Source organism: Gallus gallus, chromosome 2 (genome assembly GCF_016699485.2).
Source record: "Gallus gallus isolate bGalGal1 chromosome 2, bGalGal1.mat.broiler.GRCg7b, whole genome shotgun sequence".
NCBI classification, from domain to species: Eukaryota; Metazoa; Chordata; class Aves; order Galliformes; family Phasianidae; genus Gallus; species Gallus gallus.
The window spans coordinates 91554496-91567863 of NC_052533.1; the positions used below are offsets into that span (position 1 = coordinate 91554496).

Sequence of the window (13368 nt, forward strand, 5' to 3'; positions counted from 1 at the left end):
GCGTGATGACTTCTTTGAAAGACATACCACTCCGCCTATGAGAGAGCAGGAAGTGGAGGTAGGGCGGGCGGTGATAGGCTGTTGGCTGGGCTGTATTTGGCGTCCGCGCGTGAGAGGGGGGTTGTGGTGAGTCGCGGCGGCGGTGGGCTGTCTGTCAAGCGAGGATATGGTGGGCTCCAGTGAAGCCGGCGGTGAGGCGTGGCGGGGCCGCTACTATCGGCTGGAGGAGGTGCAGAAGCATAACAACAGCCAGAGCACCTGGATCATCGTGCACCACCGTATCTACGACATCACCAAGTTCCTGGATGAGGTGTGTGCCCGCGAGTGGGAAGTGACCGTAGGGGGTTAGCGGCGGTGGGCTCGGGGCGGCGGCTGTCCCCGAGCATCGCCCTGGGCGGTGACAGGAGCCAGCTGCTGCTTGCGTTAGGCTTGCCTTGCTTGCAACGCAGCTCTCTCAGTGGAGCTGCGTTTCTGAGGGAAATTGTTAAATATCAGGGTGTTCCACGTGGTGCCATTTCTTAGAGTCAACCTTGGGTTAAAATGTTTCCTAGTATACTTTACTCTTTGCCTTCTTTGCGTACTTTTGATAGTTGGCTAACCTCAGAAGTGAAGTACTGATTTTTGTAGACCATCAGACGCTTTAAGGTATTTACACGTGACCGGCAGGGAGAAACTCAGCAGGAATTACATTAGCTGTTTCTATAGCGTTAATGGTCAAACTCAGTTCAACCTGTGGCTTTTTCATGCAGGAGCTGAAAAGCTTAACATGTTTCAATAGCTAATTGTAGGCTACTAAAGTAAGGTTACTAGTCCTTCTGAGAGAGCACTGCTAAAACATCGTCTCACTCTTTCCTCATAGAAGATTATATACGAGTATCAGTTGACCAGGGAGTGAAGAACTGGAAACAGCAGCAAGCTTCACCAGTCCTATTCCTTAATTCAACAGGAAATCCTTCTAGCTGCCACCTTAACCTATGGAAATATTCTCTTACTGCTTCTGGAGTTGAACACTTGCCAGTGCTTCACTGTTAAAGACACCCTGTGTGTTCTCATGCTTAACATGTGAATGATGGTGCTGCCTTTCACGTTACAGTACTTAGAGGGAATGTTTTCTCTGTGCAGCCGCTGTCTCTACATAAAGCTTGTAGATGCTTAGTTGAAGTTGAATGAACTTGGGCCTGGGGAACCATCAGCCTTAGTCAATACTGGATTGAGTTTAGTAGGTGGTCTATGGGTGGGGTATACACAGTATGACCACATTGGCTTGGTTTCCTAAGGCCAAGGGTTTAATAAGATCCTTTAAAACATGGATGGAGTGCTGGAGAAGAAAAGGGTTACATACTTTGAGATCTTAGAGGTTACTGCAGATAAAGACTCCAGCAACTGCTTTTTTTGTTTGTTTGTTTTTTCCTTCCAAATGGAAACTCTCTTAAATTTTATAATTTGAATATATATCTGAATTTTCTTTGATTATCAAGGTATATCCTCTTAAGATGGGTAATCCAAAGAACTCAGCTTTTAGAGTATGCTGTCTTAACATGTTTGACATGAGAGACCATGCTTGAGACTGGGAACTTCTGTATCATCTTTTTCATTTAAAGGCTGTTGGACCCATATTACTGCAAACTTGGGAAACTTTTTCATAGTTTCAGGTCTGACGTCCTCTAGGGAAAGTTAGCTATTAGAAATGATTGTGTACTCACAGCAGGGTCTTATGGCTATATGTGTACTGCAGATAATTAAATATATTTGTAATATTGAATGTAAATTAGTGAGTTAAGCAAGGTGGTAATGTTTGATCGTGTTTTTTATATAAGAAAATAAAGCAATCCTGCTGCACAGGCGTTGACAGCAATCTAATGAGCTAAACAAGTAGTTTAGTATATTTAAAAAAAACCAAAACAAAACAGAAAATAGAAATTATCAGTGTCCTGATCTCTGCTTCCTCTTGCAGTAAGAGTCATCCTTATATCCCATGAAAGAAATTGGTTGGATTGCTTAAGCTTGGCAGAGAAGCCATTGTGAATAAGAACGCCTCTACCTCAGAGAAATTATGTGTTCTGGAAGCACGCTATGCAATGTGTTGAATATTCATCTAGTGTTAACTTCATGTTTAAGTTACTTTGCTCATTTCAGAGATTGCTTTGGAAGCACTGTTCAGAGTGATCATATTAATGGCCAGTGTAGAGTTTTTTCATAAGCTGAGAACTTATACTTCCATAGCACTTCTTAAACAGGATGGAGAGCTCTCTCAAAATGGGTTTTGGAATGCTGTTAGAATTAAGTGTAGAAAGAAGAAATACCGCTTTACTATGCCAGAATGAGAAATGGTCTCTCTGCCACGTGGCAGTGAATTCACATTCATGTGATACAGTGATATTCTGGAAGATGGATATAAGTTAATGAGTGGCATACATCAAATGGTGCCAGTAGTAGTGCAGTGTTAAGAATTCATGTGGTATATTGACAGACTTAATGCAGGACCTTGCAGTCTAGAGATTAAAGCCAACGTTATGGTGAAACTTGCAGGGGGATTTGAAAATGCTTTGAGAAAGAGCAATTCTTAGCATTCTTCTTGTGAAACGCTGCAGGCTGTAATTGTTTTGGAGAAGTGGGTGCTCAACCAGTGAGTGTTTCATTTGCACTGTGTGTAAAACCCTAATGATGGCTTTCAAAAATAGGATTCATAAGGAGGACTGCTCTCCTAGGCTCCTTAAATGTTACATGGGTGCAGAATTTCTGTTCTGTAACTTTGACAGTTGATGGAGGTAATTTGGAGGACTTCTGACTGCATGAAAGTGTCCTTAAAAGACAAACAGTTGTTTGCTTTTTCACACAGTAGAGCCGATGGTTCTCAGGGCATTTCTGTCTCTGCTTCTGGTGTATTTTGTAGAATACAAAACTGGTGGAGGCCTTCAGTTATCTCCTCAAAACTTAAATTGGACTGAAAACTCAATTCACCCCTCAGTATGGGGGGCGGGATGGGATGATAAGGATTGTGAATTATGGTAGTTAAACTTAAACAGTCTTGTACTATGACACTGGGGAAGTTGCGTGACTGTAGCAAGAGCAAGAAGATCTGATAGGTGTTCTGGATGAAGTAACTACAGACTTTTGACCCAGATGACAACAGTGAATTTAACTGCTTAGTTGCTTTATTTATATCTTAATGTGCTGTGGTAAGGAATTAGTCTATGCTGCCATTCCACAGACTTCCATTATACGTGTAACTTAGATATCTGTGTTGTTAAATTGGGACAGTCTTTGGAATGAGCTAGGGTAGTTTAAATGAGCAGCAAAAACCTTTTCATTTCCATTGAACCACAGATTTATCTGCAAAAAAACTTACATCAAAAGGATTTTGGTTTAGGGATCATTAGTGGTATAGTCCATAACCTTCCAGTTCCAGAAAGCTATTCTTATTGAAGTAGAAGCTCTGGTAGCAAGTTTTTGCTTATCATACAGAAGTGTGAGCAGAGGTCATGCACAGACAAACTTTGAGAGACTGACTCATTGAACCGTGGGGAAAGCAGTAGAAAGGGGAAAAGTACCAGTGATCCAGCTTTGGTGGCAGAGGTCAGACTGAATTTGACTCCAGCAGCCGATGTGTGGCAGAGCGTTGGTCATGGTCACGCTTCCTCTATGATGACACTGACTACAAAACTGTGGTACTGGAGGAATCAGTAGCTGATCAAACTGAAAACAAATTCATCTGAGGGAGGCCACAGTGCCTCTTGGGGCTGTTCATGTAGCTCCGTGATTATAGAAGTACAAGGGAAGGATTTGGGAACGCAGTAGTGGATGACTGTACTGTAGTCAGCAGTCTGCAGGTGGTTTGTACTCTGTGTAATGGCTTTAACACAGATGCAGTTGTACTACTAGGAGTCCACTTGTTTGGCAACTAGCTGAAGTTAACGGTGTTCTATCTACATATGTGAATGAATAGGGCTTGAGTTCATTTCAATGCATGGATTTGAACGTACGTGGTATTAGTGCTTTGTAAATTGCATAGCTGTGCTTCCTTTTTGCTAGTTGTTGACAACTTTGTCTGCAAGCATGTTTTCCAAGAAATGTTGCTGCCTTTTCTGCTGAAGGCTTACATATACTTGACAATAATCTTTCCACGTGGCTTTTCATGGTTGATACAGCATGACATGCCTCTGTGAATAGTGTATCTCTGAGAGCAGAATTCTTAAACATAGTATAAAAACACTGTTGAATGAATTCTATGAAGACTTAGTTACAGCAATATCTAGGAGAGCCTATTGGATCCAAGTTCAGCATCTTAGACATGGACTTGAATGATCTCTAAGCTTTTGTGCACTCCTTTCCCTGAATACTTATCAGGCTGGATTCAAGGGCAGGATTTTAGTGTGCATGCCGTGTTTGCACGCCTGTTTGTGTAATCTTTACTCTGCATGCACTCTCATAACCTTTTTCGGTGCAGCTACTTTGCCTAATGTCTCTATCAGTTGCTTAATCTTGCTTTTGCTGAGTCATGCTTAGAGATCATTAACCTTTCTAGCTTTTTTCAGGGGAAAAAAAAACTGCTTTTGAGCAGCTTTCTCAATCTGTAAAAATAAACGTGTGCCTTTGTGAAGATGAATTCAAGCTTTGGAGTTCTGGCGTAGATGGAATACTGTCGTCTCATCGTCTTTTGTAAAAGAGGAAGGATTGATAATAAGTTTATGTGGAGGATTTGAAGTAAATGCTGACTTTAATTCTTTAGACTAGTAGAAATGTTTGTGTCATTTTAATCTCCTATGTAAGGATGGCTGTTCTGTTCAGTTACACACTAGGCAAAATAACTTTAAATAGTAGAAGTTTTGCTTACATTTGTCTTATTAGATTCTGTAGTCAGGAGCCTTAATAATGGAATTAAGGTGCCAACGCCTTATTTCCTCTGTCCCTTCTCAAGTGGTAGAACTTCATGGTTGCCTTACTCCAAGGCTAAAACAGTCCTGACTTGTTTTTCCTGGTGTTCATGGAATAGTTCCTTGCTTTCAAGTTGAGCAGTGTATCTTTTTGGCATGTTGCTTATCTGATAACTGAGGAACTTGTTTGTTGCTGAGAACTCACTGAACTCTAAGATGTGATGTGTCTTGCTGTATATATGCAGTTAATTAATGGATAAAAGTGTATAACTGTGCAGTCCCAAAAGTGCACCCTGTGGAAGAATAAAAGTAAGTGGTTAGCAGGGAGTTTGGTTAAAGGAACGGTGATGAGTTGTGGCACTGAGAGGAGACAGGCTTCTTGCCGTCTCATTGGCTTTACCAACAGTGGAGTCTTGGGATTCCATACTCTGCTAAAAAGAAACTGCTATTTTTGTGTCTTCTTCCAGCACTGCTTAAGCTGTGCCAAGGTAGCTGGCTTACTGGATAATCATGCTATAACTTTTTGTTACGAAAGAACTCCTGGAGGTTAGGAGAGGAGGCTCCATCCCCAGGCTGAAGCTGGGATTACCAAGGTCAGGCCAGGTTCCTCAGGGCTTTGGCAAGGCAGGCTTAAATGGTAGAAATTCTGTGTGCCCTCTGCTCAACTTGTTCCACTGTTTGATTACTCTTTTTACGTGTATCTTCCTTGCTGCAACTTAGGTTAGAAATGTTTCCCATGGAATTGTGAACACAGAGTGTAACTTTAGATAACAGTTTGGCTGCTGAAATACTGACTGTTTCTGGTAATGTTCTAAATGCTGCTTTAGCTGCTATGGTAATGCTTCTTGCTGGTCTGTCACTGATGAAGTAGAGACCTTTCTTTGATTTTTTTGGCCTCTGAGAAAGCTAAAGGTTTCTGGTTATTTAGAGAGACTTAGATCTTCTCTAAGAAGTCTAGCAAGCATTTCTCTTTATTTTCAGAAATAAAGAAATGAAATTCCAGACTTAGAATGGGGGGGTGGTTTTCAATAATGAATTCATGCTGATTAAAAATTGCAGCACCCTGGTGGAGAAGAAGTCCTTAGGGAGCAAGCTGGGGGAGATGCTACTGAGAACTTTGAAGATGTTGGCCACTCTACAGATGCAAGGGCGCTGTCGGAAACATTTATTATTGGGGAGCTTCACCCGGTGAGTATGTGAGAATACCACTACTTGATGTTTTTGTGTGTAGCTATTTTGCTGATATTTTGCTTCAAAATGTGGAGAGCTGCCAGTTTGGTTGGATGCTGTGCTGTAGCTCTGGATGGACCTGGGCTGAGGAGAGTCTTCCCTTGTGAAGTGAGTTGACTAGTGAAGAATCAAGATGGTCACATCTCAAATTTGGCGTCTTCTCACAGCTTAGTTTTTGAATAAGTTGAATATGTAATCATGCTGTTTCTGGTGCACCCTGTGAGCTTTATAATGAGACTCTATAATTCCTGAAAGTTAGATATCTAACTGTCCTAAAGAACCTTTTCTTATGTTAGCATGCTAAGTGCTTATTCAGCCACTCTCATGCATTCATCATTTTAAATAGTGTACCAGGCTTCCATCTCAGCCTAGAGCTTTGTGTGTCTATTTAGAAGACTGCTTCAGCAGAACTGTAGAATCACAGCATGGTTGAGGCTGGATGGGACCTCTGGGGCCATCTGATCCCACCCCTGCTCTAGCAGGGTGCCCAGGCCCATGTTTAGGTGACTTCTGGAGATGTCTGAGGAGGAGACTCTGCAGCCTTTCTGGACAACCTGAGCTAGTGCTCAGTCATCCCCACAGTTAAAGAAGTGCATTCTGATGTTTAGATGGAAAAATAAATCTGATTCCTTGTTTGTCTTCCCTGTCTTTGGTTCCTCATGTCTTGTGCTATGTTGATGTTGCCTATTTCTTGTCAGTTCCCACTAGATCATGTCACTTTTCTTTTTCCTGTACTCTTCAAATTTACTGTTCCTACAAAAAGTTTGCTGCTTCAAGCTTTGAAGGATAATTTCTAGCAATAAAACTGCTGCCATGGTTGCCTTCTATATGTTGTTTGTAAGCTCTCCTATGGCAGTGGTTGAAAACCACTTACTGTAGACGTAGGCAGATAACATGCAGAGAATTGTACTTTCCATCCCTGCCTGTCCTCACTGATATGTTTGTCTTGCATTTGGGGTGGATGTGTACTACTTGAGACAGTGGTATCACGCTGATCTTGGGATCAGAGTCCTGATCCTGTACCTGAGGTTCTTTCTTGATGAATATTACTAGTGTGTGCCTCTCCTAATATGAAGTAATTCAGGTCTGGAGCATGTTTGCAGTGCTGCAGACTTGCCATCTGTTTCAGGTGGCAGCTGATACTGGTAAAATTGTTTGTATCCTGGCTGCCAGTCCAGTTCATTATTGTTTGACAGATGCCTGTTTTCATTTGGTACGTGAAACTATTGAACTGTTTGTTTCATACACTTAGAACAGTCATGAAGGTGCTGTTTCTTTTGTAATAATGTGACTGTCCCATGTAAAGCTTCATGAGTTTGTGAAAGATCCATAGAATTTGAGACCTTTGCATTGGAGGTTATACCAAACTAGTTAGATAATTGTGCTCAGTAATATGAGTAGGCTTGGTAGCAGGAAACCAGTGCTATTGCAACCCATGTATTAGCTTGAGGAAATGTACTACACAGAGACAAAACAAATGCAAAAACACTGGTAGAAGAAATAATGAAATATGTTGCAAACTCAAGTTTCACTTCTTTATTGTATCATGGCAAGTATTATACAAGGAGGTGATCTTGTTTATAGTTGCTGAACGAAATACACTGAGGTCTCTTTTGCAAGTCTTCCTAGGGAAAAATAGATACACATTAACAGATGAGAATTGTGAACCGAATTGAGTGATTATATGTTTTTTTTTTAAATTAATTTATTTTTTTTAATGTCCTGAGTGCTCATCTAGATGTGTTGTTTTTTTTGTTTGTTTGTTTTTTTGCTTATTTTCCTGCAGGATGATAGACCGAAGCTTCAGAAACCAGCAGTAAGTGTTTCTTGAAATGTCACGTTATTTCTCTTGGGCGTTAGGTGGTGTCTCTTTGTAAATGGTATACTCAGCAGCAAAAGTAATTACCTTTAAGTGTGGTGATTCAGATCATAAGCCTCCTAAACTTGCTGATCTGGCCTTATAATTTATTTTTCCTGTTAGCTGTTCTTTTCTCTAATTTTAGTGGTTTCTAACAAAGAAGTTAGATCTTATTACGTTATACTACAACAAAAAAATGAGTCTAGAATCTGTCAGTGGTTTTCTAGTATCAGTTTAAGAAAAACATTTGTAGACAGGATAGATAGATAAGCTTACACTTCTAAACAACAACAACAAAAAAGCAAATGGCTTAACAACGTATTGGCAACACTGGTAGATAGAGAATCCAGACAGATTTGATAGCTGTAGTATACATCAGTTAACTTAGAATTGTGAACCCTTTTCAAGATGCTGTTTGCTTTCTGACTACTGCAGCAGATTTTGGTGTCCTGTCAGTGCAGGAGTGTATTTGTTCCAACATATTCTACTATTGTCATTAAAGTTGTGATGGCATTCAACTTGTGAACTCCTAAAATTAGTGTCCATTAAAGAAGCAAGTAAATCAGAGATGAAACTGTACAATTGTTGCTGCTGAGCAAATAGAGGCTGGTTGGTTGGGACTTGGGACCATCTCCTGGCCTTGGCACGTCTGTTTCTACAAGGTGTTACACTTAACAGGTGTTAGACTGTGCTCCATGTGGTTTGACTTTAGGGTTAGTTCTTCATGGAGATATTCACAAAATCAACAGAGGTGTAATTACTGAGCCTTTTTACTTTAAACCTAGCATTTGTTATGCATCAACCTGTGATAGGCTTCTGAAAAAGTAGCCTGTTCAGACCCATGGGAAGATGTGAGGAATCTTTTTTCACTCTTTGAGCTATAAACATTCTCATACTGAAGAAATGAATAAGTAGTCTTAAAAACTGTGCAGCCAGCACTTGATCTTACAGTGATTCTTTTTCTGTGGAAACCAAATTTTTAAAAAAAATGCATGTCTATATCAAAAGATATAATAATTTGCCTGTAATTCTCACACAGTCTGAAATGCCACGCTAACAGACTAAGCTTAATAAGCCTCACGTGGATGTAAATCAGGACTTTGCTTCTGTGTAAAAGTCTCACGTATTCATTTGGAGTCTGTTCAGTTAGATTTTAAGCAAGCAAGTGATCTTTGTCTTTTAGGCCACTAAAGCTTTTCATATGTAACCTGAGGTTGAAGTTTCATGGAAAACTGGCAGCAGAATTTCTTGTGGTGTTTTTAATGAATTTTGTTGCAATGTTGACTACAGAAACTGCTGCTATCTAGCTTCTAATTCAACAGTTCTGTTACAGGAACTGTGAGAAACTTTTCCAGAGGCAGAGCATTGAGTTGTTCTCAAAATTAGTCTCCCTTAATCAGTTTTGAGAAATTGAGGGGCCAGTTAAGTATGGACAAGAATACATGCTTGATGTAAATCTCTCTATGTTTTGCTTTCCAGGAAACTCTTATTACCACTGTGCAGTCTAATTCCAGGTACGGTATGACATCTGGTACCAAATTGGAAATTCCTCACACTAATGTTTCCGAAGTTCAGAATGTTATAGCACCTCTCTGCAGGAAACACAGATGTGGAAGGATGCTGCATAAGAAGTTCCATTCTGTGTGTAGTCTACTTTGGCATCTGTGTGCTATTTTACATGCATGTCAGTGTAATGTCTAGATTTTTTTTTTCTCACGTGGATGTTCATCAGGCTCCACCAAAATTGCTTATGCTTTACAAGCCCTCATTCCTGGGTGCTGTTGGGTGAATAGGAGACACTGCATGCTATTAGTGACATGTCTTCCATTTTTAAAATTTGCCACAGTTGTTGTATCTAAGGTAAAGAAGAGGGCTGTGTCTACAAGAAGGAAAATCTGTCAGTTGTGTGGGGGGTGGGTATATGTTCAGGCATCATTGAATCATGATTTATAAAGTTATACTTTGCTTACTGTTGCCTATTGCTGAAACCTCAAAGGAACTTTCCATACACCTTGGACTAAGAAGCTGGGTATTTGGACGCTGTCACATGTTGTTAAGTCCTAAATTTCTATGAAATAGTTTTGAAATGAATGATACTCTGGGCAGCATGCTGTGACTTTAAACACACCTCGAGTCTTCCTCGTCTCTAACAAACAAATTTGTTGTAAACTTTAGTGCAAAGTCGGAAGAGGACAAACCTTTTTCCTCAGCTAGAGCATTACTGACCTAAGTGTTCTGCTCTTATCTTAACATCCTTGGGGTGGGAGGGATGGACATTATAGAACCAATGACTTTTTGAAACTTGCTGGGTGTCACTTCCTAAACTACTTGTTTCAAAAACTTCTTCCAGTTCATGGTCCAACTGGGTGATCCCGGCAATAGCAGCAATTATTGTGGCCCTGATGTATCGTTCCTACATGTCAGAGTGAGCACCTTACTGAGAACTAATGCAAGAAGAGACTGATCTGGGAGAGAATAGAAGCAATCCTAACCCAATATATTTCCTGACAAAAGCCTGATGTCTGAAGATAAATTCAACTTTTTCAGAAAACTGAACAATTCTTTTCTGCTGTGCACTTTTCTTGATGTTGCCTTCTTATTTGCTGCACTGAAGTAATAAAAAGGCAGCATTTCTTTTCGTATAACAATATATTCTCTAATGAATGATTTGATAACTGTATTAGTTGCTGTATTAAAATAGTTTTGTAAGTAGCATTCTGATTCTGGTTATATCTTTTTAATCTGTAATGGAGTCTGTCTTGCATATGAATTTTATAGCTTTAAATTACTACCAAAACTTTGTACATGTATTTGTCCATGTACACAACCTAACTTAAAAATCATGTTGTCGTCTTAAATCTAGAATGTTTGAGTAAGAGGCTAATTAAAATAAACATAATGGAAGAAGCTGAGTATAGTAATGAGTACAGGTGCCTGTAAATGGTTGGGTCCTGCCAGTCAGGCTATAAGAAGATAACTTTCCTTCCCTCCTGCCATGTGGTCTTAGAGTTGTTACAGGTACTCCTGCTGGCAAGCTGTTGTTTGACTGCCATGGGAAAATTAAAGTAAAATATGAAATCCACTGGCCCAGTTATGTCCATCTCCGTTTTGTGAACTGTTGAACTGTTCTGCAAAAAAGGCAGAAAGTGCTGTGTAAATTCCACTACAGGTAATATAACTGCTACTAATACTGTTCTTGCCAAGCACTCAGGTGACTCTGAAACTTGTTCTGGAACTTCTAGACTTGTATACAATCTTCAACTTTATCATGGTATGTCCTGATGGGGTGGAAAAAGTGATGCTTCTGACTGTTCTGTTATGTGCTCCTTGGTGCTTTACTATGGAGAGATGACCATTTTCTGTGCTAAATACAGGACAACTGAAAGTCTGCATTTTGTGGTGAATTTTTTTTTTATTTTTATTTTTTAGTCATGCATAAATGATCATGAATAAAAGTTTAATTGCTTACTCTTTCCTGGTTGAAATATACTCATTTCAAACTTCTGTGAAGCTCTTGGAAGGGATGCCCTTTGCCTTTTGGGGCTCTTTTCAGGTGAACTCGTTCAATAATGCATCCTCAAAGTGAGGTCCTTCATCAAGTAGGGAAGTTGCATGTAAAATGTGAGATAGTGTATCCCAGAACAGTTAGTGTGGATAAATGATTCTAACTCCTCTGAGGTGAACAGCATGTTCTCAACACCAGCTAGTGCCTGTTAGCAGTGGTTTGCCTTTGTAAGTTCTGACAGCCACCAGCACTTGTAGCCCTATTGCAACAACTGCCCCTTGGGAGCACCATGGAAGATGCATTCAATGTACATCTTGTATCAAAATGAGAGATAGGAGTTCTGTGATTTCAGAGGATAAATACATTCCTACATATGCATAAGACAGTAATATGTCAAGGATTCCTTATTGGGGGATTCCTTTTACCGTGGAAGCAATTAAGGATCTATTAAAACCTCTGTTCTTGCAGAAAACATCTCACACTTCTGACTGTGAAAGCGTTTAGTAGCTTACCTTGGTATTCTTGAGTTGTCTTCTATCAGACTTGATTTACAACTGTAGGGATTTACATTTAGAGTAGACTCCACTGTATTTGCCTTGGAGACTTGACTTGCACTGTAAATGCCAGTGGTTGGGATTTTGTCTAGCACTAATTCCTTATTCTGTCCTGTTCTTGCCCCAGCTCTTTCTCTGAATGTAAGGTGAAGCTGAGTTGAAAGTTCCAACTTTGTTGGCTTGTTACAGGTTACCTTTAAAAAGGATATATTAACTCTGAAGTTGATATTTAGCCTCATAAGCTAAGTTTGAAATACTGATGTTCCTGTTAGTTTTTAGAGTAATGTTTAAATTCACATCTGAGCAAGAAAAAATGTTTCAGAAAGCTTAACCTTTCAAACAATTTTGCAAGAATTTCAGAAGGGAATACTTATGTCCACATCAGCAAGTAGGGTAATGCAATCAAAGTGGATCCGTACAGCAAAACACTTGTTGCAAAAGGTGCTTTTTTTCCCTCTGTGCTTCAGGAGCTTTACTATGGTATTGTTCTGTTTGCATCCCACATAGCAGACGCTTACTGGAGTTTGGATGTTACTGTGTTATACCCTGGAGTATCTATTCAAGCTCAGCAGTCCAAAAGCAGTCCAGCTGGCACAGAGAATTTCCATAGTGTGAACTAAAAATGCAGTGAGCGCAGATAAGTAGCAGATGCAAGTTAAAATGCTACTGTAGGTGTGCTAAACTTGTTCCTTGTAGTTAGTGTGTTTGTATCAGCTCTGGTGTAAGTTGTTCCTGAGAGAAGGGCATTATTGTAGTGGGTTTTTAAATGCGAAATGATGAATGTAAAGAACATATTAATTGGCCTTTTTAATACAGTAACATTAGATGTGCATTCCATAGGGGATCGCATAGGAATTTTGATGTGACTTTAGCTACTAATTATGAATATGAAAGGAAGAAAAAAAGTGGGTGTGGTGAGGAATGAATTACTTTGCTATTGCAAAACTTTTCAGGTGAATTAAGGGTAGTGTTCTTATGTGTCTCACAGCAAAAAGAAAAGAGTGGGCAGAGACCAATTTATTCTCAGAACGAGAATCCTCATCTTCAAATCCCGTCAAAGATACTTGCTCTAATTTGCTCTGTTTGTCTGGTAATGTCCATTAATACTAATTTTTGTTTGGACAAGCTGCTTTTGGTAATCAGTGTTTTAGATGAGATGTCATCCCATGTTTACTTGTACAGCAGGACTATTTATACTGCTCTTGTATCCTGAAATCATTTGTTTGTGTGCTGCGTTTTTGGCCTTAATTTGACTATGCTCTGTTGTTCAAAAGAGTACATAGTGAGAAGAGAGCTCCTTTCAATGGAAACAGCATTGGCTCCCTCTTGGTTTGTGTGGAGTAAAGC

The 13368-nt window shown here is 39.9% G+C and overlaps 1 protein-coding gene across 1 annotated transcript; it reads left to right on the top strand.

Annotated features, from left to right (window-relative positions):
* The first annotated feature begins 123 nt into the window (after positions 1-123).
* Positions 124-11433, top strand: CYB5A (cytochrome b5 type A). Its single transcript, NM_001001748.3, has 5 exons — positions 124-310; positions 5934-6062; positions 7891-7920; positions 9442-9476; positions 10313-11433. Exons 1-5 carry the CDS (start codon positions 167-169, stop codon positions 10389-10391), a joined length of 417 nt encoding a protein of 138 aa, NP_001001748.1. The 5' UTR covers positions 124-166; the 3' UTR covers positions 10392-11433.
* The last annotated feature ends 1935 nt before the right edge of the window (positions 11434-13368 follow it).

Coding starts and splice junctions, on each gene's coding strand:
- CYB5A (NM_001001748.3), top strand. CDS start 167: ATGGTGGGCTCCAGTGAAGCCGGCGGTGAGGCGTGGCGGGGCCGCTAC. Junction 6,063..7,890: donor TTATTGGGGAGCTTCACCCG/GTGAGTATGTGA, acceptor ATTTTCCTGCAG/GATGATAGACCGAAGCTTCA. Junction 7,921..9,441: donor CGAAGCTTCAGAAACCAGCA/GTAAGTGTTTCT, acceptor TTTGCTTTCCAG/GAAACTCTTATTACCACTGT.